The sequence below is a fragment of the Plectropomus leopardus genome, chromosome 22 (genome assembly GCF_026936395.1).
Source record: "Plectropomus leopardus strain MGB_pleo_1.0 chromosome 22, ASM2693639v1, whole genome shotgun sequence".
Classification (NCBI taxonomy): domain Eukaryota; kingdom Metazoa; phylum Chordata; class Actinopteri; order Perciformes; family Serranidae; genus Plectropomus; species Plectropomus leopardus.
Window position 1 is genome coordinate 19,763,914 of NC_142197.1, and position 27,841 is coordinate 19,791,754.

The following is a 27,841-nucleotide window of genomic DNA, read 5'->3' on the forward strand; positions in this document are numbered from 1 at the left end:
GGCCACTTTTCAATTTGGCTTATTGTTGTCATGTGGTTGAGATTGGTCATTTAACAATTTACTCATTCTAAATATTACTTTATTAAACTTAAGTGCTGGCAAATGTGGTATAGCAAGCCTCAGTTAGGCTAAATAGGCAGTTACTAGCTCTAAGTTACAATAATTCTTATTATCAGTACAGCAGTAGGGACTTACAAAGTTTAACGGGATAGTTCAGATTTTTTTAATTGGACTTGTATGAGGTACTGATCCATAGTTAGTGTATCACACACAGTAGTTTTCAGTCAGCATGCCCCCAGTTTGGAGAAGCAGACTTGAGTCCAACACAAAAGCTAAGCAATGTACAGCTGTGGAGGCAACCTATTGTCATGGTTTGTATGATATCCTACAAAATTGTATGCACAACAGTTTGTATGATATCATACGAATTTGCACCCAACAAATAACATTATGTCCTTAATGTACACTTACAAAATGAATGTACACTTACAGAGGTTAAGTTTAGGCAATATGAGTTACTATGGTTACGCTTACGAAAAGAAACATGGTTAGGTGTCTTTAGGTTTAAGCACAGTCACTGTGGTTAAGTTTAGGAAAAGAAACATTGCGAGGACGTAACTTAAAATGACACAAAGTTCACGCAAAGGTCACACAAAGTTCACATGGTTCCAAACATGAATCTCGCTGGATAAATCCAGTATTTTGTGACTGATTCACCACAGCAGTTTTTTATTCCCATCTGTGCATAGGTCTCATAATTGCAGCCTTTGAAAATACATGCAATATACACAAATATGGATGCAATTGTTTTCATAGGAAAACATACAAACCATTTATGAGAATAGCCTGTTGGAGGGAGGCAGTAACAAAACATTTTTTTGCCAACCTAAAAAAAATACCACTTAAGTCTACTAACCGGCAGACAGTGATTTACAACAGAGATATTAAGCTGTTGCGTCGCTCTCTTCAAAGCCAGATACCTTTAAGAAAAACATTGATTTAACATCGCTGAACACAGGACATGCTGGTCTACCACTGCCTTAATCTGGTCATCTGTTTGTATTGTTGTGTGACTTGGCATTTAAAATGTTAGTTCAGATTCACCAAAGTCACACAAAACCAAAAACTTACTAACCAATCAAAGCAGCGGTAGACCAGCGACTCATGTTCAGTGAGCTAAAATTACTGCTTTTGGTCATGTAGTGTGGTACAAAGCAGTAAATTGCTTAGCTTCCGTGCTACCTCACCAAACTGGGGGCATGCCAACAGATATTACTATATGCAATACACTGACTTTGGATAAGTACCCCAGATAACCTCACCTCAAAAAATCTGCACTATCCCTTTAAGGATTGTTTTTGCAGTGGAGCCAGTTGAAAAGGAACAGAGATTTGAATCCTTAATATTTTATAAGCTATAATCGAGTGCAGTGAACCTTTTCTTTAAGTTGTTGTTGTTTATTGGAGCAAGTTTCCACCACAGTTCACCAGACACTACATTAGCGTTAGGTCATCAGTCAAAATGCTGGTGACAACAGGCCTTTTTATTGGAAATTCATTGCTATGGAAACAGCTTTGGTATAATTTATTTTCTGCCAGCTGTAAAACACTGCAAGTGGAAAACAAACTTAGAGTCATTTATAATGTTTCACTTTGAAACTGTGGTGGGTGGAGGCTGAGAATGGACGAACCAAAGAGCATAAAGCAGATCAGAGAGTGCTTTGTGTGCATGTTTGTGCCTGAATATTTCAGCTGACTTAAGATATTTGAGCAATACAAATAATGACATTAATCCTGTTTCCATACATGTGTCTCATATTTTCCTCAAGATCTAAAACTGATGAGATAAATAAGGGAATGTTTTTGATTTGTGTCTTTGGTAGATATAATGGAGCATCTTTGAGGAATAGAGAATATGAACTAACGTCACACAATGTGATACAAGGCCGCCATGTTCCAATTATTTGTATTACTTCTATTAAGTGCTTGATAGAAGTAAAGAAGTACTAAAAAACAAGATGTTTACAATGTCTGGGTATATAAAAGGATGCATCGGGGTCAGTAATCCAGCCTTGGACTGCCAAGTCATATGGATCTATGTTGTTTATTGTCATTCGTTTGTCAGATAATGTTGCTTTGCCACTGTAGAAGAACCAATAACACAGCTTCAATCCTTAGAACATGACTGCCCTGGCCCAAAAATTTCAACTTCACATTTTCTATAGCACTGGTTCCCCACAAGGAGTGGCCTGAGCTTCATAGGGGGGTCATTAGGCCTTCTTAAATTTACGGGCTGTAAGAAAACTTTTTGACAGTATATACAGTAGGCCTGTATCTCAGCATTTCATTCGTTTGCAGTATATGAAGAAATCTAAATTAGTTTTAGATTAGACTGAGATTATTATACAAGATGTAAACTTTACCAAAAAAAATCTTACAGGATAAGGGCATGATGAAAAAACTGAACACAAGCTATACCCAAAGAGACTTCACTATTTGCTAAACACCCTCATCCTGAATTAGAAAAGTGTACAGTTAAAACAACCCAAGAGCTTCTAGAGCAATGGCCAAGCATTAGGGAGAATAAAACACTGAATATGTCATCAAAATAAAGAAGAACTATGTATGATTGTTAAAAACTTTAAACATACACAAAAGAATCATGTAAAAAAATCCTAAAAATATCAGGAAAACTCATAAGCTCATCAAAAGTCATCCAAATTGCTCTATTTAAACAAATGTCCTGCAGTTACTGTGTTCACTGGGTTAATTATACAGTTTACCAGTTGTTTTGTTCTGTTTTTCTTATGCATGGAATACAATGAATGAATGAAATATCCATAAATTATGGTATCTAGTCAGGGGTCGTAATTTTACTAAATGATAGAAAAGGGGTCCCTTAAAGATAAAGGCTGGTAACTAATGCCCCATAGGAACATTTTAACTGCAGATGTTCTTTAAAATTTCAGTGTTGCAGAGTGAGCCTGCCACTTTAAAAGAGTGTTGCATTATGGGTTGTTTGTAGTCTCAGTAATGCTAGGCTGCTAGTTTCTGCTCTGCCTGGTAGCTAGAGTTAGCTAGCCCAAAAACAGTGCAGTGAATCCTGTTTAACCCACAGAAATTATCTGACAGCTCATGTTCTGTGTTTTTCTGTCATGAGGAAAATTAGTTGAAATGGTTTCAGAACTTTTTTAACATTACCAAAGAAATATTGTAACTTGACGATTAGCTAATTTTAGCAGACAGGGAAAATATTTCTAATGGACCCAAAGTGCCCACTTACAAGAGCTTCACACCAGGTAAGATTAATATTTTATTATCAAACCATATCATCAATGTTTACAAGAGAAAAGGCTGCAAAATAAAGACAGCACTAGCTTAATGGGTTGGTTCCAGTCCCAACACAGGGCTAGCCTAAAAACAAGCTTCTAACAGCTGATTAATGCTAATTAATGGCACATCAAAGCAGGAGAAACACAGGTGTAAATGATCAAATTAATGATAGCTGAATTACATTTAGCTACTGTGGTTTCAGGATCCAACGCCATTGTTATTTAGCAATTAGTAACACCTGTGCTTTTCCCACAAGTCAAAATATCTGCTGTGGAAAAGATCAGTGTTAACAGTGCATTCATGTGCTGTTAGAATAACTTTGGTGCACGACTCGCCTGACTTTGACATAAAACATAAAACTTTGTTTAAATGCCTTTAGCAAAGGTCAAAACTGCCTTTCCTTGTGGTGGTTGAGTGGAATACGCACACTTTTTCATTTATTAATTTCATTGGCAAACATAAAACACAAAATAAAATACCAATACAGATAATCACCAAAATGCCAAATATCTGTAGACATAGCTGTTGCTGTTATTATTGCTTTTTTCATGTATTTTCCTTTCATGAAAGTGAATTTTGCTCACCCAAAAAAAGTCCTGTTAAGCATTTGGTTGAACTGAGGAGACAGATGTTCAGTTTTTCTGTTCAGTACATTTTTGGGTTATAAGCCTGTTTTTCAGTAGCAAAAATTAGGATGATGGCCAAAACATGCAGTCAATTATTAATGCAGAATAAAGCGAACGCAGGCGAAAGCGACGAGTGATCTGTACCTGAGGTGGCTGAATAGTCTATGACTACAGTATGTATAGATGGATGTTTGTTGTTGACTATATATTCCCATGTTGTTTGCTTTTGAAAAAAAGCGTGTTTCTGGCCTTGAAATTATTACCATACAACAGCTAATGCCTGCATTGCTTATTTGCTTGTAGAGAACAAAGAGCTGCCTGGCACCATGGTTTTTCTACAAGGTTCAGAGAGGGCTGCCGAAGGGAAATTTTCTCAGGAATGGCATGTCTCCTTATATTAGTTGGCTGAGTTGCAGGACAGCAGAGAAAAACAGCTCATCATGATTCACTCTGCACTGCAAAAAATGTCCATCTTTAAAAGCCACTTCACCATGCACTTGTGCTATTTTTCAAGTAAAATGGGTGAAATGTTTTGGGCCCCCCCAAAAAACCAAAAAGCATTTGCCCTATTTGTCATCTGCTGCAGCCTTCCAGAACCATGTGGAGGACATACAGAACAGTCTCTCACCCCTTTATCACCTTTGTTTCTCCCTTAGTGGGATGCACTTTGTAACATTGTTTTTAAAAATGTTACATAAATAAGGTTTAATGCTTTATTATTCCCTTTCCTCTTGACTCATGTGGAGCTGGGTACCAAAAAGTTCTCAATGCACTCTTCAAGTTCTCTCTCCTCGTCACTCTGCCCTCACTATTCCCCGTTTGGTGCCAAACCGTGACTAAATCTGACTGGAGCTCATGTTACAGTTATACAGCATTCCTCATGAGTAAAATATCTGGCCCTCCTCCTCCTCCACCTCCTCCTCTCCTGCTTTTCTTCCTCCTCATTCTTTTCTCACACCTCCTCGTTGTGATGAAACAAACCCAGCCGACAGCATTAAAGATGACAAACAGCTCTGTCATCTCCTGGTAATGCTGCAAATGAAAGCAAAAGAAGTAGGAGCACTTATAATCAGCACTATAAACGTACAAGATATATTATGGAATGTCTCAAAGAGTGGAATACTGCGGAAAAAAAGTATTTAAAATAAAATTTTTAAAAAGGCTGACCTTAGACGTTTATATTTCTGTAAAACTGTCAGATTGCTTTTGCTTAAAGATGAATTTAGTTAACAAATGAATTTGATTTTTAAATAAATACTTTGGGAAATGAACTGAAGCACAGATGTATGAATGTATTGACTGAGCCTGTTTACACCTGGTATTAACATGCATTTTGGTAATCCGAATAAAAAGTGGAAAGTTCGCACCTTTTTCTATAATGCGTCTCCAGCTAACCACTTGTGTTCAGATTTGGTTACTGCCTATGTCCCAAAGGTCGAAGGGCCCTGCGTACAGTTATTTTATCCACATTCTCGTAAGTTGTTTGCTACCATGACCGCTACTCACATTCGCAGTTTTTTCTGTAAAACTGGAGATATCTCTGTTGGCAGAATTCAACATGTCTCCGTCCATAAGGTAAAACAATGGACAGACACACAACATTTCATCTAGCTTGTCGTAAAATGGACAAGTTATAGAGCTCTAGCACGCCGTTACCAAAACAACCGCCCCTTTCTGCTGAGGAAGTCCTTATTAGTTATGCATCATTCATTAACGTTTACACCAAAGGCATAGTTTTTGTTTATAGACTGTAAAAGCGATGGGTGCAGCTCCTCACTGGTTTGTTGACTCCTGTTTTGAAGCCTAGAGTTCGGCATTTCAGCCGTCACCATATTTGGTATTTTGGGACAGAAGTGACACATTTGGACAAGAGGGTGGAGCTATAGCAGAGTGAGGGTGGACCTAACTGAAGAGCTGAAAGGATGGGTGAAAGCCTTGCTCAAAGTGGCCCACCCTTTGATTACACATATCTTTAAGTCTTAATAAAATGTCAAAGGGAGAGTTTCATAAAAAAAAAATACCCATCGTACAGTTGTCGTGAACGGGGAAATTAGCTAGAGACCAGTGTTTGAGTGCATTTTGTTAAATTTTTATGCATCAATTTGTGCGTTTTCAGTGTCAATCATGGTGTTAATGTCTTGAAATCGATCAACATAAAAGTCATCTGCGGCTTATGTTTTGATTGTGGAGGATAAATATTCTAAAGATTAAGGGAGGCCTGGCCTTTGTGTGCCCCTTGAAATCTATGTCTGTGGTTTAAACTACAAATGATATGTGGTCAAAGGCATCTCATACCACCACGACAAGTAGTTTGAGTGAGTGGATCACAAAGCATCTTGGTGCTCATCAGTGGCAGAGGGTAGTGAGAACCAGCCTCAGTGCACACTATTATGAAGGGCCCTAGTGACAGATTAAAAAATATATATATAGATAGATACTGTAAGTTGTCTCTTCTCATTATATGATCAAATAGAGACTTGACATTGGACAACATGTATGTATATATACATATACATACACACACACACACACACACATATATATATATATATATATATATATTTCCCAGCAATTATAATTGAATATCTATAAATGATAAAGATACTAAGATAATTTAATTATTTTTTTACAATTAATTTATAGTTGTTATAACTCTGATTCAAAATAACTTTATTGTCTGTCATGACAGAAAATCATCTTAGATGTGGCTCAACGTACAGTGCAAAATAAACTTGGACAATAAATATACAGCATGTGTTCCTAAAAACAACAGAATAAATACCTAATACAATCATTTAGACAGATAAAATTCACAGTATACCACTGTGTGCGAAGTGGCATAGTGTTTATGTAGATGTGTGGATCATTGCCTTTTATTTAAGATGTTTATGGCAGTTGGAATGAAGGATTTTTTAATTTTTTTTTTCTTGGCCACAGGGGATTTATAGCAGCAACCAGATGGTAGTAGCTGAATTTATGTATAATAAACATATAATCTAGGTAGAGATTGCTGACTGTTTTACACAGAAAAACCCCGAAAAGACACGATGGAGATGGGTTTGCATTCATGGGGGAATATATGTCATATGTTACCTTTTTATTTTACTGTAAGTTCCTCTTTAACCACAGGGGTCAATTGTCAGCCCAGTACATGAAGGACTCGCTTTCTTTGCCCCCCCCCCACTCCCATTGGCCCCCAGTGCAACTGCACTGTCCATATTTACGCCCTCGCTGGTCATTTACACTTGTATTTAGCACAGTCCAGTTGAGATCAGAATACACAAAACAGATACCAGGTATAAACAGCTCTGGCCGTATGCGGCCCCCCATCATACATATTATCTTTAATCTGACAAACGCATAAAAATGTTAAGAAACAACCTTAAGCTTTATGGTACCACTCGGCTGCTTTATTCTCAGATGAATCCTCCAGCAGTCAGTATACTGCAATTAGTGTTGAATGGGAGGTGACAGTGTCCCACGCATGCACAGCTTTCAAATGCCAAGTGACAACAGCAGAAAGCCTGGCTGTCTCAGTGATGCGAGAGCCAGCGGACATCTGGGAATGTCGAGTTGCTAAGGGTAGTCAGAGAAGGAGGCGAGGGGTAAGGGCAGGCATGTAGGTTTGGTGAGAGAGAGGCCGAGATGGAGAGGAGGGGGAGGTCTGGAGGAGATGAAGCTGGCAAGGTTGAAGGTTGAGGGAGCAGAGCACAGGACAGCGACAGGGAGGCTGCGAAGGCGGAATGGAGAGACGGATGAATAAAAAGCGGTTCCCTACACTGGGGAAGAGTGTGGACGATGCAGTCTGTCTGGTCTCCAATCTGTCAGCAGAGTGCCTCTGTTCCCCTCAGGCCGCACAACACGGCCCTGCCTCATTTTGCGTTCTCATCCACTCACATAGCATGTCCTCATGCACCCTCTTGTCCCCGCCAGTGCACTTCACTGCACAGTGATTTTGCCATGGGGATTAAAAAAAAAAAAAAAAAAAAGATTGTCATGTGTTTGTCGCTTTCTGGGTCAAACTACGTACCATGCAAAATTATATTTTAAGTTTAGGATTATGCAGATGGTGTCAAATGTTTGCTTGAGGTGATCACACGATTCCTATATTATTTTAGTATCAACCAAAACCATCAGCCATGTTATTTTTGTGTGTATGGGTTTCTTGTTTTTTTTTTTTTTGGATCATGGAGTGAATTCTTGGAAAAGTGGAGCTGCATTGCCATCTGCTGGAAGAAATGTATCAGTGCACCTTAGAAAAAATGTATTTCTTCTGTGTCAGCTGTTGGCATGCACTTTTATGTTACTGTACATACAGAGTGTAAAAATACCATAACAAGATGCATTAGTCTTAGCAGTTGTAGCTGTATTTTCTGCATATTGAGCATTATCAAAAAGAGTTGCCATTCTATATCCTGTTTTGTTTGTTATATAATTAAACTCTCAAACTTACCACAAGACAACTGCAGGAGCAAACACTAGATACTTTAATCTCTTTAAGCTGTAATGACTGATGTTGGACCACAGGAAGCTCGTGTTGAATACCAGTGTTAAGGAATGCGCTCCTGAGAATATCTCTCACATGATCGCGCCGTCCTTATTATAGTTAGCCTCTCTGTGCTTGCTTACGCACGTACACAGAGATGCATGCCAACACACACAGTCCTGTATACACACTGTAATGTGAGAGCAAGGAGAGCATCACCATATGATCATAGGCTCTCGTTTTAGTCAAGACTTGTATCACAAGGTCCGGGGTGTGATCCAGAGAGTCAATTAACTCGTCTTGCTGTGCCACCGGGGAGACTCAGCAACCTCATGTGAACCAGGATAGAGGCTCAGGCTTTTTTACTGCTAAAAAAATATATATATAATAAACTTAAGAAATTCTATAATTCAAATCAAGTCCATTTTTCTTCAAATTAATCCAGCAAACTGTCCAAGAGGTGCAATAATTCTGATTTCTTAATAAAAATGAACAACCTAAACTGAATGAAATGCCACAATAGGCACATAAAAAGCAGTTGTGACCTTTAAGTTGCTGTAGTTCTATTTGTTTCAAGATAATCAACACTGCGTTTCATCTAATAACTGAAAAAAAGGCAGATGAACTAGAAAGCAATTTAATGTAGTTGAATGATTAGTGGATACAGCTACTGTACGCCTCACTGCCATCTTGATTTATAAACGTGCAGCCCTATAAACATGTTCTTTTCCCAACCACAACTAAGTGATTTTTGTGCCTAAACGTAGCCACAGTGTTGTTGAAAAGTAGATGTTAAGAGATGTAAAGAAATCTAAAGTTTCAGCACATCCACTACTTAAAAACTTACAGTGTTACATGTTTGTGGTTTGCAGTAATGTACAATGTCAACTTTTCTTCTGGTGACTGGGTTGTCTCATGAGTGGGGGCCAAAATGTGATAAAATCTAAAATACTGAATCTGAAAAAGTACAAAATTAATTAACTTTTTTTTTTTTTTTCCAAAAAGTTTATGCTATGAGTTAAATTTCTTTCATTGAAGAAACGCAAGGAAATAGAAGCTCTGGATTTATAAATGTGCAGCCCTATACCTCTACCTACTGCAGCCCTGATGAATGTGTAATCCTTTTGCTCACACAAGTTGGCACCTGATTTTGTCAATATGTAACAAGCAGCCTTGCATCCCCGGGTAGCCTCAGCTCATCAAGATTCTGTCCTTGTTTCTAACTTTCGTCCTGTTACTGCTACTTTTTGTCTGCACTCACTACAGCAGCTGTGCCAGGTTTGCACTGTGCCTCCTCAGAGCAGTGCCCCTGTGAAGAGTAGCCTTCCACTGTGCCAACATTGGCGTTTGGCCAGTTTGCTAAAGGTGCCAGCATGGGACTGGAGCCAGCTTACAAAAGGTCAACATACCCCAGACGGGATCAAGTGACTTCTACTGAACTGCAGTGTCACTCAAACCACCACTTTATCACACATAGAGGCACACAGCGAGCCTCTGCTTGTGGTGGAGATAATATGTAGAGTGACAAAACAGTCTCGCCAGCATGAAAACATCTGTGAAATTGTAGCACCAGAATTAAAGCTGAGACAGTTTTTGTTGTTGTCATTAGTTGTGACGGGCATTATATTGAAAAATCCATTTTGTAATAACTAAAATTTACGGCAGCGTATTGGGGCCTTCATAGGTTAAAAAAAGAGAAGAAATTATAATACGCAGAGCCGGGGGAGGTGGGTAATATTTAAAGAAAAAACTCGAAATTTCTGAGATTAAAGGGGATTTAACAGAAAAAAATACTCCCTCTTTTAGTGGAAAAATGGGATATTGTCTAAAATTAAGTCATTAATTTATAAGAAAAAAATATATTCTCTGAGATGAATTTACAAGAAAAATGCCTTTAGGGCTTTCTGCCATAAAGTCAGGTGACATCATAAAGAACAACAAAGAATAGCTGAAATTTACTGCAGCGTATTAGGGTAATTTTACTTATATATTCATGTTTTTTTCTAGTAAATGTTTTACTTTAATCTCAGAGAATATCTGATCTATTTCTTACAAATGTATTGCTGTCTAATCTTAGAGAATATTTGAGGATTCTCTAGGCTCCATATTTATTTATTTTTTGTTTTTTGTTTTGTTGTTGTTGTTTTCGTACAATTGCTCTACTGTGCCATTGTAGAAATTTGCTCCAACCTATTTTTATATTTTTCACGATCCAATACTCATGTTTTATGTTTATTTATGCCTCTATAGGGTGGACATGGCTACCATTTGGCATATTGCCACCCATCAAATGCTTGCTGGACTGTTTATCTCATCGATGGAGAATGGACATGAAAGCATATGTAAGTACACAACTGACAGACACATTATCAAATGGTTATGGTAATTATGGTTTTCCACAGGGCTTGTGTGCATTTTGAGAGGCCTCTATTAAGAGCCGTTAATCGGAAATCACAATGTCAAAACGGTGAATTTTATCTTATATTAACCTGGTAATATAGTGCCTTAAGTAAGTCACAAGCATTCTGAGCAAGGATGAAATGGACTATTTGCTGTGTGAATTTGACTTAATTCCAAGTCTTGTCAGCAGGCACTAAATTTGAAAGGATAAATGACTCCTTAGAGACAGAGGCAATGATGGGAGCCTGGTTTTCGCTTTAAAGTCAGACTGCTGAGGTTCAAAGAGTTGATTTATCTGATGATCAACATGTAATGCTTCTGAAACATCCTAAGATTATATCCTTCAAAGATAGTCATAAATCTGACCTTTATCTTAATGCTACAAGTTCCTTGAAATGACTAAATTACCTTTATAGCAATCTCCAAATCCAAGAACAAAGGACTTCTGACTCTTCCTCCAGTCTGTGAAGGGTGTCATCTCAAAGTTAGTGACTTATCTGATGAATATTACGGAAAGAGTATGCAGCTGTTAATACACAGTCTGTGAACAGTTGCCAGCAAGGATTATGACCTTTTCCAATCACACTGCAGGCAACTCTAAGTGTAATCTGATCACTCATTTGACATACTCGGTCTGAAACATGTTACATTTGTACGTAACATCATTGTACGTTGTCTCCAATCCACCTTGTTGTGAAGCTATCAAGGGTGTAGCTTCTAGCCCAGTCACCAGAGGAAAATGTTGGCTATCATTGTGTATACTGCTGGAATGGTGCCATAAAAAGCATTTGTTTTTTTACAGAGACATCGCTGTTTTCGGGCAGGATATTGCCATGAAAAGACCTTGTTTTTTGTCAAGACATTGCTATTTTTTTCTTTCACTTGGGACAGAGGTAGCTGGTGTGGAAACCTAAGCTTTTGCTAGAGTGGAAAGCAGAGGGGCGAGTTTGAAGAACTAAGTTGGCTATTTCTCACTCGTGGGTAATAAGTTGGATACACTCTTTGGCTCTTGTACTCTTTTGGGTTGCAAATGTGCTCATCAGTGTGGTTTGGCCTTGCAGTGGCCAGTCCTCCCTATGATGCCAGCTCACATGTTGCATTATGTTAGTTATACTATCCGTGTAGTTCAACCCCCTCTTGCAATATCTGCAGACTGTTTTTGTCTTTTCTGTTATCTTCTCGCCTTATTTACTTTCTGACTTGAGGAAGCTCAATTGCCGCCACACTTTTTTTGCCTCATCTTACTTACGTTGGTGAGTTGTCTCTAGTCTCAGACATGACGTAGGACATAGACCACGTAGTGACATGGCACATGGAGCAAGCGATGTCAAAAGTAGATTCCGCCCTCTGCTGTTCAGAAAGAGTATCACCGTGCATTTTTCATTTCACTGATTTGATTCTCACATATCTTTTGTCGATTTTTAACTGCCTCTTGATGCATCGTAACATCCCTATACATTCTAGCTTCAAAAGTAACAAATAAAGAAGAAAATGTATAATATACCAAATGAATGCATGTCAAATACAGTACAAGTAAGCAATTTAACAAATGGAGTATGAACATATCTGAAATGATAAAAAAACAGAATGTTACTAAAAGGACTAAAAATTTTCATGCGAACAAACCTAGGGATAGTGGATAGAATATAGGTTGATATGGGTAAATATTGGTTACAAATAGATCCAGGATGTATGCACAAATTGGTTTTGAATTTTACCTGCTGTCATTTTTCATGCAGCCTAGTTTCTAGAGGAAAAAATGGCATTGTACATTTCTGCATCCATGGACATGTTACATTGTATGTTTCATATGTGTCATATCAACTAAAGTCGAGTCATGACTGTGGCAACAAAATTGTGTATTTTAAGATAAAACATGATCTTTTCACAACCATAACTTAGTGGTTTTTGTGCCTAAACATAGCCACAGTGTTGTTGAGAGGTAGATTTTAAGAATGTAATGTAATGTAAGGAAATATAAAGTTCCAGCATATCCACTACTTAATAATGTACAATGTTACATATTTGTGGTTTGCAGAAATGCACAATGTCAACCTTTCTTCTGATGATCATGTTATCCTATGAGTGGGGGCTAAAATTTGATAAAATATAACATACTGAGTCTGAAAAAGTGTAAAATCAAAACATTTTTGTATGTTTATGCTGTAAAAGACCAAAAAAGTTGTTTCCTCATGAATTTCTTTTATTGAAGAAAAGCAAGGAAATAAAAATGTCAAAGCTCCAATGCCCCCATATTGCAGACATTCTTTGTCCACAAAAATCAAACACATACTCACTTTGTACCATTTGGTGCATTGTAAAGTGATATTGGGCCCATTTAACACTGCAAATATACACACATCATACACATAACTGTTTATACTAAATCGGCAACATTCAACAACAGGTAGTTCAACTCCAATTAAATTTAAGGTTTTTTGAAAAGACACATTTGTTTGTTGATTTGATCAATAAAAACCAAACCTCTTCCACATCACTAATTCAGTGGTTCCCATTTTAGGGTTTGGGACCACCACAAGGGTTTGCAAGAAAAATTAAAAGAGAAACGAGACATAACCATAGAGAAGTAAAGTAAAAAAACACATATCTACTGCATCAAAGTATATTTATGTTTTCATACTTTCCCCCAAAAAAACGGTTGGGAACCACTGCACTAAACTCACTTACAGTTAGAAAAGGAACAATCAAATATGGAAAACACAGCTAAACCCACGTGCTACGAGTGCTGTATGCAGCATTTTGTTTTATTGCACCAATTTTTGTAGCTTCCATTGATCTTCACAATGGTCTTACCAGTCTGAATGAACGGCATGAAGATATTGAAGGCATTAAAATGAATTAAAGTTCTGATGTTTAAAAATGCTACCTACAACACTTTTTAACACCCTTCCTTCACTCCTAACTCTCGGCCTATCCCACCATCCCCTTGTTTGTTGTCACTCGATGTGTCTTCCACTTATAAAACCACCAGCACAATGAAAATATGTAGAGCGCAAAGAATGCTGGGAAATCATACAGACAAACAACGAAGAAGAACCCAGCAACTAAGACGAAGCAGATTAGAAGTCTGGTGATGTGACTTAGGAGGTATAACAAACTCCACCATAGAGAACTATGGGACTCTTTTAATTTGTCAGAGGGGGAACCCAAATGTTTGTGGGATGGGTGGGCTGATCGATTAAAACCCTCCCTGTGGGCTACACAGTCGTCTATTTGTCTACCTGTCTCCTGACGGAAGACTGATCTTTCTTTTATTTGAGTGGAGTTTTCCGGATCCTTTGGAGAGCTTTGTTCTGATTGAGTCAATGACTGCAAACTCTGAGCAACTAAAATGGGGGTGAGATCTTGACTGAGATGAGCACTTGAATTCGAATGTGCCTGTGTTTCTGAGAGTAATAGTGTATGTTCTGCTGTATGGAGTGACTGACTTCTTTCTTTTAGGGAGTATTCCTTGTCCTGAGTGGCTAAGATTTGCTCTAGACCTTGACAAAGACTTAAATTTGGATCTGTTGGTAGTTCTGTCAAGGAAAATACACTTGAATTAAAAGCATCATTGAATTCTCTCTCTAAAAGAAGATTGCAATCTTGTGTAATATCAGGCATGTCTGACAACTTGCCCCCAATTCCATCAACAATATCTGTGTCTCTATTAAATGCCTCTTCTTTCCGACCAAACACCTCTTCCCAAATCCCCCTGACCAAATCTTCCCCAAATCTTTTTATGAACATCTCCTCCAATCCAAACTCTATCTCCTCAAGTGCTGCAGTATTTTCTGCTGTAATGGGGTCTTTTGTTCCCTCTGACAATTTTTCACATTCAACACGTGGAGAGCTCTCAACTTCTGCTGACAACTCTCGTTCTTTCAATTCAGCCGGCGCGTTCTTCCCCTCTCCCTGAGGGTTCCCCACATTACCCCTCAACTCCCCCAGCACTTCTATTTTCAGCTTTCCAATACTCACCCTCTCATCTTTGTCTCTCTGACTCATATCTTTCTCTGATCTTTCTAATGTCTCAGGTTGGTGTTGAAGTTCTGTTGGAGTGCCTGTCTTTGCAATGTTCTTCTTTGCTGTAACTTCTTCTGGGCTCATTTCATGACCAACATCCTCTTTTTGACCCTTCATATCGTCCTGTGAATGAGGCCATCTCATTTCTGCCACCTCTTCTGGGTTTGGGATGCACTGATCTGTTGGAAAAGGTCTTGGCATATGATGGTCACCTTGGAAGACCATTTTTGTTTCCCTTGATTCCATTGTCTGTTGCTTTTCAATTATTCCATCACAACTCAACCTTTTTCCATCCTTTCTCTGACCGGACTTTATGGCATTTTCCTTTCTTTGTGTCAATGCTGAGTCCTCCTCGTCTTTCTGAATGTGCATCTCTTCCCCTGTTTGGATTGGCCTTGACTCTTTGTTATGTACTTCCGAAATTATTGACGTGGTTCCCCTTTGCCATGATGAATTAAGTTGTAAAGCTTTGTCATTGTGTTCCTCATTTAGCACCTGGATGAATGCCACCTCTGCACCAATTAGTCTCTTTCTTTCTTCACTTGTTGTACAGTAGGAAAGTTCCACCTCTGTCTTCTTGAATACTTCCAAGTCTTTATTTGATGCAAAATCCTCACTCTCTGATTCATCTGATTTGAATCCACTTGCTACCATTTGGCTTTGCATGGAATTTTCCTCACACATTTGGCTTGGATTGGATTCATCTTCATGTGACTGTGCAGGTCTTATTTCATTTTCATCGCTCTCATTCTCCCGTAATGGATTTTCACTGTTTTGGTTCAGCCTGAATTCTTCTTGTTGCTTTTCATCTGCATACCTCTGGGAGATTTCACACTCTTCAGTTTTCCGTGGCCTAAATATCTCCTCATCTGTAGATACTTTATTTTCCATGCAGCTATTCGTGATTCTCTCCTCCACTCCTTGTCTAGATGTGGAAAAGACAAACCTCTCCCCATCCTTTGTCCCCTGTCTGATTGTCCCCCTAAATGCCAGCGTGTCATCCGCCGCATTGTGTGCAGTACCTGTAACCTCCCCTTCCCTGCTGAAAGAAAGACCCTCATCCAGCCTTGCTCCCTGTGAGATCCTATCAACGGCGGTGGCATTCTGAGACTCTGGCATTGCTGTCATGTCTGTTGTCTCCGACTCCCCTGAGCTTGTTACTAAGTCAGCTGTGTGTGCTGTGAAGGGCTCATCTCTTCCCGTTCCTTCAGCTCTTCCTATTATTCCATCTTTTTCTCGCTCCCAGATCACTTGCTCGTGACACTTGGTTGAACTGTCAACAGAGCCCTCGGACACAGGCGTTGCCCCCTTGAGGCAGAATTCCTGCAGAGTGTCTGTTACGGAGTTTGTCTGTGACCTTTGGGATGCATCTTGTGTCGCTGTGTTGTCATCTCTTGGGCTGCTGACACATGCCTCTGCTGGCTGCTGGTCTTCGGTGTTAAAGGCAACATTAGCCAATGATATCTCTCGAGCATCTGACAGCAGCTGACATACAGCTGAAGTGTGTGCATGGAAGGTGGTGGGTGTATCTGTGCCCACCTGAGATTCATGCTCTTGACTGCTTGCTGCATTGTGGGCACTGGGCTCTTTATCATTCGAGGGAGACACAGACGCTGCTGTCTGCAGCCATTCTGACTCTGGAACACCAGAATGGTCCGTACAGCTCGGCCCGTTAAGAAATGCCTGCCATATATCGCACACAGAGGTTTCTTTATCACTGGTATCATCTGTACCATTGAGAAAGGCCTCCCACATATCATTGACAGAGGGTGTATCTTCTATATTATCCTCTGATGCCTTTGACATTTTTGCTTCTCGAGTCCAGATGTCATCCATGTTAGACGCCCCCCACTGACTAGATTTTGCATTGTTCCAGTCCAGTGTTAGCAGAGGAATCTGGTGGTAGGTGAGCACCGGTGGACTCTCATTGAATTTTTTCTTATGGCGTTTATGGAGAAAGCCAACAGAGTCACTCCACCCAAATGGCAAAGGCTGAGGAACGTTCTGGCCATCAGCTGAGTCATGTGAAGAAGCCTCTAGTACATGTTGTGTCCTTTGGGAGAGGTAGTCATGAACACGTGCCAAACGTGCTGCTCTGTGTCTGCTTTTTGCACTATCCACCTGTCAAAAAGGCCAAAGGTCAAAGGTCAAGCCAAGTGTTAATGCTTGAACAGAGGCTACCAGTTTTGTTGGTCCTTGAGGTCATCAGCTACAGAAATGAATGCAATGGCCCTAAACTGAGTGTTCTTTGATATGTAACATTCCGGTCATGTTGCAGTGTATTGCAACACTGCTGCAACATCATCACATATCCTACTTTTTGTTTACGTCATCAGCTTTGCTGCACCTTAACAAGCATGTTGCATTTATTATTAATAGTTTGCACATTTCAGACATGCTCTCAAGTGTCAGGTTAGCCGACTGTCCATATCTTTCTGGGGCCCACTGAGCACTGTGCAGTATGACATACATATTTAGCTATGGAGATAGATTTGTGTCAGTGTTTTTTGTGTTAACAGATCCACAATCTGTGTGTAAATGTAATTTGGAAAAATATGGAATATTTTATACAAAATATAAAACAAATTTGTCAATACACACAAAAAATTGCAAGTAAAAAATCTGTAAATACATTAAATGAATGTAAAAATAAATAAAAAATAGTTTGTAAGTATCTTCCTACCATTTATAACTTTTGAATAGGCATTTGTTAATCCAGTTTTTTTATTAAGTTTTTATTTGTTGATCTTAATTATAATCTTGCAGATATGCATTTTACATTTTATATAATAACAGATTTTTATTTGTGGATCTTTTGTGTGTGTGTGTGTGTGTGTGGTTATTGATCAGTTTTATATTAGAAATATTGAGTTTACATTTTTTAAATATTTGTGGAACATGTTTTATCTTTACAGATGAAATATTTACAAAGAACTTGTCGAAGTATTCAAACATTTTATATTGAGACAAATCTGTCTCCATAATCAGCTCATTTATCTGCAGCTGAACACACAGTGACTTGCATTGATTGCTGTTTTGATGCAAGCAGTGTTTACTTCTGCGTGATGTTGGTGTTTCATTTTTCCCCCAAATTTTAAGAAATGTCTGTTCCTCCAAAATATGAAAAAGGACCTCACCAAAGGTTTGTGTTCTTCATGATATAATAATGATTGTATATCTGTGCTGTCCTTTTTGTTAGCTTCCTCTGCCTTTGGTTGGGCCTCTGCCTCTGCAAGTAAAAAAAGACAGGTCAAAATTTGCTTTCAGTCTTATACACACACTTAATTCATGTACAAATATACATGCACACACACACGCACGCACGCACGCACGCACGCACACACACACACACACACACACACACACACAGAAACATCAAGCATACACACCTGCTGCAGCTGTTGATGTGTTACTGGTCTCCCTGGTCTTTTCCTCTGCACTTCCCCTCCTATTGTTCATAGTGGAGTAGGAATAACATTACATAAGCTCACAGATATGTTTAACAGCTATTAAAGCATATTCTGTTTTAGTTTTGTTCTTTCTGTTGTATTTTGGGAAACGTTTGATTCAAGAAGATTTTGCAAATATTCAAACTGAGAGAAACTAATAAAAAATAATGGTGATGTGAGCTATGGTCAAACCATTCCAGATTTTCAAATTATAAGAGCCACTCTCAATGGCACCCTCTTTCCATGTCTCAAGGTCTAGTGTTTAATTTTCTCTCTTTATCTATAGTATATCCAATTTTCGTGTTTACATATTTGTCAAAACGGTAGATTAAAGAAGGGGTCAGAGCCTTCACCTGGTCTGCGTATTTTATCACCCTTAATACATTTTATTTTTGTTTTTCTTCATTTTACCAGTGGTGGAATGTAACCAAGTACATTTATTCAAGAACTGGACTTAAGTACAAATTTGAGGTACTTGTACAGTACTTGAGTATTATTCTTTCATCCCCCTTTACACTTTTACTTCACCACATTTCCGAGGGAAATATTGTACTTTTTACTTTACTGTAGTGATCTGATAGTTTAAGTTACTATATTTTACACACTGGGATTTGTGCATAAAAAACACAAGATGAGTTTATAAAATATGTTTTGTTATTTTGTTATAAATTTATCTTTTAGCTGATTGACTGATAATTAATTGGTGCTATTTTGATCAGCATTTGAGTAATTTTTCTTTTCTGGGGAATAATTTGAAGGTGTGTGTGTGTGTATATATATGTTTGTTTTGATTTATTTATTTAATTTTATTTTAAAACAAAAAAAATCCTGAATATACTAACTTACTTTTATAGAAGTAATATTTTCAATGCAGGGCTTTTACTTGATACAGAGTGTTTTCACAGTGAGGAATTAGTGCTTTTACTTAAGTAAAGAAACTGAAAACTTCCTCCGCCTCTACATGTCACCTGTACTGTAGCTGCACCAGTGCTGACCCCGCTCTGTTTCTGATGCACAGTAAAGAGGTGTACACAAAATAGCTGGGATGATTATTTCCATACAGACAGCATGTCCTCGTGACAGCAGCCTTTGAAAATTAGACAATTTAAACATTGTTATGTGTTTGTCTGCTGTATTATCACATCTCCATAACTTTCATACCCTCAGGAATCAGACCAAAGCATGCATAAATACACATAAAGGAATTATTGCCTCTATAGCAGAAAAAAAGCTATTTGTGAATTGGTGTCAAATGGGCTAAAGTGAGCATATCTGTCTTTATAAGTTACAATAAGACGTCATGGAAACCTGGACAGACACCTGGCCTTACATGGGCAATATGTGTTCTGCAGTCCATTACGGAGTAGTTACATAACAGCTTACTGTAAACACACAATTGCCCGGCCAACTTTCACATAATGAGAGGGGCGGCAGAGTTTAAATAGACTCACACTGTGTCAATTATCAGTCATTTGACAAATATGACAGCTATTTGACAGCTTTTCTTGTACCAGTCAGTCACATCTATGAAAAGGGTGCACTGATGAATCCTCATAACCTCTGTTTTATCTGAGTATTGATCATTGTAATGGCATCTATTGTCACAAGGGTGATTTCTCTCAGCAAAGGCATGTTTAAAAAAAGATTCAGCATCAGGTTTTCTCACCTGTTAGCCTTCAGACAGCTCCTCTTGCTCTTGTAGTTGCTACTCTCCTCTTGCACTTGAGGCTCCTTCATAAGTCCTCTCTGGTGGCAGAACAGCACATAGTTCATTTCCTTGTTGTTAGCCCAAAAAGTGCCCACTGAAGTCTCGTAACGCAGACAGATCTCCACTCTGGTCCCCTCTCTGTCAAAGGGAGGAACCACAGTATAACTAAAGGTAAACCTGTCTGTTTTCTTGTCACTGGATCCCGGCACATACTCCGCTGACAGGTCAAAGTAGCTCGTCCAGCGATCCAGGCTGATCCGGACATAAATGGACTTACTGTAGCAGAGGTTCACGACCCTGATGATGCCTCGGAGTGTGGTGGTCCCCGGAAGGAGCTCGATGCTTTCCAACTCAACCATCTGTTCCTGGAGTCTCTGGTCCAGCTCCTCTGGGGACGAGGGGACTGTAAACAGACAGGACATGTAGAACTCCTCTGAGGGATGTGATGCCTCTTTCTCAGGGGGCTGGCTGACTGCTGACTCTGTTACTTCAGCATTGTCGAACTCCTTAACTGACACCAAGTTGAGGCCAAATGCATCGGCGAATGACACCTTTCTCCAGTGAGTGACGGGTGGGGGCTCTGGTTCCGAGTCCTCGTCTGTTTCCTCATTTGTGGTGGAACCCGTAGGAGACGGGGCCTCCATTCCTCCTTCTTCCTCTTCCCCATTTTTTTCACTTCCCTCCACCCTGTCCTCTTCTGAGGCTTGGACGAACAAACCCTCCATAATGCGCGGTGGTCTGAGAGGCGGCTGTCTGCCCGTCCTGCCGTCTGTCTGGCTCGAAGGGTGGCACAGAGCAGAGTGCCCTTAGCCTGGCTGATGTGATACTGTAGAAGGGAGAGCAGGGAGAGGACGTGACTTGACAGATGGAGTTTGGTTACAGCTGAACATCGTGAGTCTGAGCCAGGCCTATAAATAGGACACATATAACCAGACCAGGGCAGGCCGGTTATCCTCTCAGTTATCCTCGCACAATATGTTCGCTAGTTACAAAATAAATAAAGTGACAGTATAGCACTTTAAAATACGACTGGAGTGCCACAGGTCCATGTTTGAAGTATATTAACTGGATGTCTTTATTTTGCTTCTTCAAATGTGGAAATATTCCAGAATCCCAGCTTAACAGTCTGTATTTTCACTTAACTGTCCTTGTGACAATAACAAAATAATGACATGGCAGAGATGGGAATTCTGATCTGAGTGTAATAATAAAACTAATAACTGTATTTATGTAGCACATTTAAGAACAGTTGTTTACAAAGTGCTCCAACAGACAAAGCACAGGCAGGAACTCGGGGAATAATAAAATAAACAGACATGTCAAACAGAGAAAGGTCTAGAAAAGTGAAACAAAAAGCCAAGAACAAAACACGTATACAAAAAGTCAACAAGAATAAAGCAAATAAAAGGAATAAAAACAGGCAGCTCTCAAAAGGCAGTTAAAAGACTTAATGAAATACATGAATAAATGCAATAAAAAAAACTTTAAAAGTAATATAAGAGGACAGCGTCACATCAGTGGGGATTAAACAAAGATAAGAAAATACAAAAAAGATGAATAAGAGATAGATGAACAAGTAAATAAATTAACACATGAAGAAATGGTAAGAACGGGACATAAGAAGCATAAAGAATGAATAAATAGAGTGAGAGCAGATAAATCAACAGAGGAGGAGAGATAAATTGAATAAATAAATGAATAAAAGTGACATCGCATAAAAGCAAGTCAGCAAAAGTGAGGTTTAAGAAATGATTTAAAAGATGTCACTGATTCTGCAAGCCTTATCTCCTCAGGCAGGTCGTTCCAAAGTCGAGGGGCCCTGATGGCAAAAGCACAGTCTCCTGGCATGATACTGTCTTTAGGTCCTGTGACAAGAGCAACTGTCATAACAGTATGAATCATATTATTCCCACGTGATCTAATCGCTGCATGTATTGTAAATACACAGCTGGACAGCTTTATGCCAGATTGAGATGGTTCTTCTGTCAGGATTTGCAGAAATAGACTCGAAGCTACCACCTGCTCGCAATATTCATTACTGCTTTGCTTTAACTTAGATATTTACAACAAAGTGCTTCAGTTCCTACTGTTGGCAGGTGTAGTTTGTTAAAGAAAATAGTTCCTATATGAAATTCCTCATCACAAGGTCTGTGGATTATCTTGAGTCACTGGTTCATGAAACCTGGAAAGAGACATTGCTGTTGATTTTTTTTTTTTTTTTAAAATGTCCCAATTAAGATCAATAATTTCTGAAATTATTAGTGCTGATTAGTGCTGATCAGAGCTTGAAAGACTTCTGTGTTCAACGAGTACTGGCACCTGGATTGAGAATCTACAGATTCTTTGGTATCATTGTCATCAGAGGCAGCCCTCATTCTTTAGGTTCACCGTGTCTTAGAACAGAAGACCAAAGAATATTCTGTTCTTTGTACCAAACTGAGCATGTGTGCGTGCACCAACGTCTGAGATGGGAAGTTCAGCTAATCCTCAATATGTAGGGTGACTATACCCCCAAATCCAGTATATCTTGTAAATAGACTTTAGTGATGGTTATACAATCCTTCACAGGTAGGTGAGCAGGTTTTTGTTCTGAAAGGACTCTTTGTTCTACGTTTTGAAGCCGAGGAGAGGTTCTCTTTTTACTTCTAATTGCAGTTTTGGTCATTATATAGCAGAGGTGGAACTGAGTCATTGTTTTGCAAGTCATAAATAAGTCACAAGTCTTTGCACTCAAGTCCCAAATCCAGTTCCAAGTCAAAACTGACAAGTCTTAAATCAATTCCCAAGTCAAGACAAGTAAGTCCCAAGGCAAGACTGATAAATCTCAAGTCAAGCCCCAAGTCCTTAACTTTGAGTTTCGAGTCTTTAACAAGTCATAATGTGCTCTTTGCTACATTTAATGCAGTATTAACAAAGTAACTAAAAATATGTTAAATGTACAAAAATTATCAATGCTTTAAAAAAATGTATATTTGTTGAAAAAAGTGTGACTGAACACTCTCACAGCATAATAGCACTATTATCTAGTAGAATAAATTTTGTATGTTTCTGTCCTCTCTTGTTGTAGTTAACTTATCCTATACTGAAAAAATATCTATAACTTTCTCTTCCCAAATTAGCTAGGGTAAAGATATCAAGTATCCTTAAGTCAGAAGTTCAAGTCCAATTGAAGTCAAGGGTCATTGTTGTTAAAGTCCAAGTCAAGCTGCAAGTCTTTTTTGATTTTGTTAAGTTGAATCTTAAGTCAACAAATTTGTGACTCAAATCTGACACGAGTCCAAGTCACATGCCTCAATTTCACATCTCTGTATCAAAAAATCTCATTTGCAACTTCTGTAAAAGCAGATTCATATGAACAAGTTAAACATGCTCTATATTAAAATTTAAATCAAATAAAGAATTTAAAACACTGTCGACAATCAAGGCAACGAGTTTGTAGCAATGTAAGATTAATTGCAAAAAGTACTAAACAGCTATGATTCACTCATACTTTAATTATTCTTGTAAGCGTATGAATACAGAAGATTAGAAACAGTTTACACAACAAACTGATGAATCAAAATAATAACAGCAATAATCACAAAGCTGAATCAACACCTTTTTAATAGTAGTAACAAAAATGTTTTGCTCCTTTGAATGTATTAAAAGAGAACAACTTGTATGTCTGTTGTATATCAGTAGATGGCACTATGTGATCAGAGTAAAATACATGTCAGATTAGCCCACACCTCAGCCAAACCAATTTGCATTTTCACTTTGCACTTCTTTTGTGATAATGAGTTCCAAGTGTGCAGATGGTGTTAGAAAAATATCATACAATATAAAGGGAAAGGGGGTCTCAGAAAACTTTACAAGTGTTATTTACAGTCCATTATCTCGTGCGTTCCTGTGGACAGATTGGTATTAATGTTGGCCAGTAGGTGGCAGCATACCACCACAATTCTATGTTACTTATTATCTCTTGTCATCCTCATCATTTTCCAGATGCTGTTTCCTTCTACTTTATATATATATATATATATATATTTAAATAGCAATAAGGATGCGTAATACAAACAAAAACACAAAAATCCAATAGATTACATTAGTGCAGGATACGATACATTTGGTTCATAATTTCGACTAGAACCATGCTTGGTTTATTTATCACATCAAATAGAAATTTCACTGATCATTTTACTTTAATGCTTAGGCCAATTTTATGACATTTTGGATATACAGTATATCAATGACAATCCATGTCTGCACACCATTGTGAGAAAATAGTTTTTACTAACGGGGAAGGCATTGTCGTATAATATTAATATGAACAATGATAATTTATAAAGAGACGTCGAGTATTTTATGTTTTTAATTAATTAGAAATAAAAATCTGATTTATTGTTTAATTCAAATGTACACTGACATGTGGAATAACACACACTGGTTGCAGAATGTGTTTTTTTCTTCATTAAACATAAAGCAAATACAACCCTTTTATTCTTTGACAAATCACGTTTCCCAGAATTAGATATTCGTAATATAAATAGCATGTAATATAGCATTTAAAATACTGACAGTCGAGACAATGAGACAAGATACACTTCTCGCGTTTCTTACATTTTTAAAAACTTGCCCACCACCCTTTCATTTTTTTTCAGTTGATAATAATCTGGTCACTCATTTCTTGATCGTGAGCGTCTCAGCGGTTTGGGAAAAAAACAGAAGAAAAGAAAGACGAGCTAGAATAAAGCAAATCCTTTTAACTTATGCTTAGTGTATGAAAGGCTTCGGATCTACTGTTAAATGAATAAATAGGCTAAATTACCTTGTGGAGGTGTGTGAGAATGGGTAAGAGAAAATTCCTTCAGTAAAACAGTGCATCTTCTTTTTATCATAAATTATTAATGTAGCCGTGATTTTAGTTGATGGCGTTTAAAGCGAGTTACAGTGACTTTAAACTTGTGTTTAAATGAAAACACACAATTGCGTCTAATAATAACAATAATGATAATTTGAAAGATATTTACTGTTATTGATTATCCATCGTGTTACTGTATGCATACAATTCCATGCGATCATTAGAAGTATATTCTTCTTTGAAAATTTATCAATAACAAGCATTAAAATTAATTAAAGAAAATAAAAAAAATGTGTGACCAACAACGACATACGTGATGCTGAACGTACAGTTGACATCCTGACTTGAAGCATGTTGAAGCATTTTGATTTTCTGGTTTAAACAAACTCATTTTATCTTAATTTCACATCGATAATTTCTCTTGATTCATTTTAACGACAATAGTTAGGACTAAGTCTTTTGTGCAGGGTTATCAGAGTTCTTTTTTTTTTTTTTGCTTCTTAAACTGAATAAAATATGTGAATGGCGTAGTTTACTATACAAATATGACAAGGAAAACAATTCACTTCCTATAAAAAAAAATTCTTAAAGATAAAAATGAAAAATAATAATGTTTGATGTCGGTCATTGTGTGGTCGCAGTTGATAGGGGATACTGCAGAAGAAGTAGAAGTTGAAATAATGCATTAGCATTACGGGAATATTTATTAATTTCTTTTTTTTCCCCTGCAGTTTTCATTTGCGGGTGTGTTTGCGTAAAGCGACTTCTCGGTGATCTCATTTCTAAGTTTCTCAGACACGGGCGCACTTATCTTTGGGTCGGAAGGACCGTCCCGTTACTGGAAGGTTACCGGTTCACTCCTTCACAACAATGTACTGCGATCATTGAAGCTTCCTAACACACGACGCTCAACCCTCCGGTATGAGTTGCCGCTGATATAATAATCCGAGCCCGTGAAACGTTTGCAAACGGGGAAACAAACTTTTAAAATGACTTTTTATTTACATAGCAGGTGGCCCTGACGTCACACGGGGTCGCAGTACGCCCAAAAATAACAACACACCTCCGCGCACAAGCAAGTGCCTCCCCTGGGGGGGTTTCTAGTCCCAAATATACTTGCTTGCTGGGATACAGCTTGATGTGTGTTTGAATCGTAACGAAAAAAAAAAAAAAACAAGCGGCGTCTTCCTCGCATTGCGCGTCATTCAAACAGGACTCAGTGTACTGCTTTTCCCTCTGTTGCATTAGTAATAACAGCGGCGTTGACGGGAGACAGCAGGAGAGAGTGTGTGTGTCTCCGACAGCGGTGCCCAGCGGAGGAATATTGAGCTTTTTTTTATTTACTCTGCAGCTTGTTGTTCATTTTCTCTGCGTTATGGTGAACTTGGACAGTCACGTGTGAAGATCTCTGCAAACACAGAGGACGACGACTTCTCACCTGGCGTGTCCCTTTGACTTTACCGCGAGGAAAATATACCTGCCATTTTTTTCTGGTAAGTTTTTCCCTCTACCCAAGAGCCTGTTTCTGGCTCCGCAATCTTTGACTTTTTGTATTAGGAAGTAGTGGACCGCTGGACACAACTTTGCCCCCTGTGTTATCTTGCGCTTTGCAACTTGCAACATTATTATTTACACATTGCGCGTGGACATCCTGTGCTTTTTTTAAAAAAATTAGTAAGCAGCTGTTAACATATTTGACCCAGCGTTGTGGTTCGGCTTTTTCATGTTGGACCTTCAGGCAGCACTGTCCAGGCTTTGGCTGCTCTGAACGCTCAGCACTGACTTTTGAAAAGCCGACTTATTGTTTCCTGTCTGCATATTGTTTTAACATTTAATTCAATTTCCAAATACGACTTGCACATTTTAGCACATAAACGACTTTTATTTACCAATAAGTGATACATGACATGTTTAAAAACTAATTTTAAAGGATAGTCTGTTCAGAAATGTGCCGGATTCGGTAAAATTATTGTCGTGTTTGATTTTTATTTGCTCTTTAATGACATATTTGTCAGATTATATTTATTGTAATGTCACTGAAAGCTCTTTTACCGTCTTTTTAGCGTTTGCTTTAGTTTATTTGTTATTGCAAAATTGCAGTAATTACTTAAAAGCAAGTACACAGTAAATTATTTGTAGTGCAACTTGTTATCTGTAGCCTATCACAAACTAAATCTAAATGGTATCTTATTTTTCTTGTTTATCAATAAGCAAGAATTTAAACTAAAATTCCTTTAGTGTTGTAGCCATGGTATTTTTATCTGTTACACACAAGGGTTGCTTATTTAATTTTTTTTGAAATATCAGTCCCAATGTTTTTGATCAAGCATTGTCACAGTTTCTTAAGCCCAAACCTACACACTGAAAAAAATGAAAAGCAGTTTAAGCATAGGCTGTTTATAATTATCAATGCTTCATTAGCATGATCAATATTTGCATGATCAATATCAGCAGTCAACACCTTACCGTGCTTGCTTGCTCCATTTTTATATTCCATCTTTTTTCGTTGTCCAACAGGGATGCTGGTATCAGAATTCATCATGATTTATCTAAAATTCTAACAAATCAAGTAAAAGCTCCTAAAAGCTTCTCCTGACCTCCCTCTATATCACTCTCTGTGTCTTGCCACTATTCTCTTGCAATCACTGTGGCCCCAAAAATCAATAGATGTAACTTTTTTTTTTTTTTTTGGGTGAAGAAAGGCTAACAAGGTAGTGGGGGAGCTGCTGAACTCTTCGGGCCTGTCCTCTGATCAGCTTTCACCCCTGGATTAGCTGGATCGACCCTCCTTGTTCAAGCCGCAGGGTGCACAGGTGTTCCCTCCTCAGTTATGCAGGTGTGGGCCAGTTCCCCCCTCACTCAGCAGCTCTCACTCTTCAAAGGGGCCAGGCGGCAATAAATGCCCCTTGTGAAATATGTCATTGACAGTGCACAATCAGCCCCTTTGTTGAGGTGCCCCTGTAATCATTTCTTG

General features: G+C 38.3%; 2 protein-coding genes across 5 annotated transcripts in view; one reads left to right on the forward strand and one right to left on the reverse strand.

The window, feature by feature from the left end:
* Nucleotides 1–27,841, forward strand: part of foxp2 (forkhead box P2) — a 178,933-nt gene that overhangs the window by 33,034 nt on the left and 118,058 nt on the right. The window contains exons 1-2 of one of the 3 annotated variants that reach the window (XM_088073075.1): nt 3,197–3,298; nt 10,695–10,786. The gene's annotated coding sequence lies outside the window, so the exon portion shown is untranslated. Of the gene's footprint in view, nt 1–3,196; nt 3,299–10,694; nt 10,787–25,678; nt 26,361–27,841 lie in introns of those variants that run through there. The other 2 variants (XM_088073077.1, XM_042511101.2) reach the window with 2 other exon arrangements.
* On the reverse strand, nt 13,027–20,853 carry ppp1r3aa (protein phosphatase 1, regulatory subunit 3Aa). 2 transcript variants are annotated; one of them, XM_088073074.1, is made up of 5 exons: nt 20,305–20,853; nt 19,986–20,165; nt 18,260–18,318; nt 18,008–18,099; nt 13,027–16,991 (listed from the first exon to the last, which is right to left on the reverse strand). In XM_088073074.1, the coding sequence occupies exons 2-5, from the start codon at nt 20,090–20,092 to the stop codon at nt 13,776–13,778; spliced, it is 3,474 nt and encodes a 1,157-aa protein (XP_087929200.1). In that variant the 5' UTR covers nt 20,093–20,165; nt 20,305–20,853; the 3' UTR covers nt 13,027–13,775. The 2 variants fall into 2 exon arrangements, with proteins under 2 accessions (XP_087929200.1, XP_042367384.2); XM_042511450.2 differs by having other exon boundaries at nt 19,986–20,845.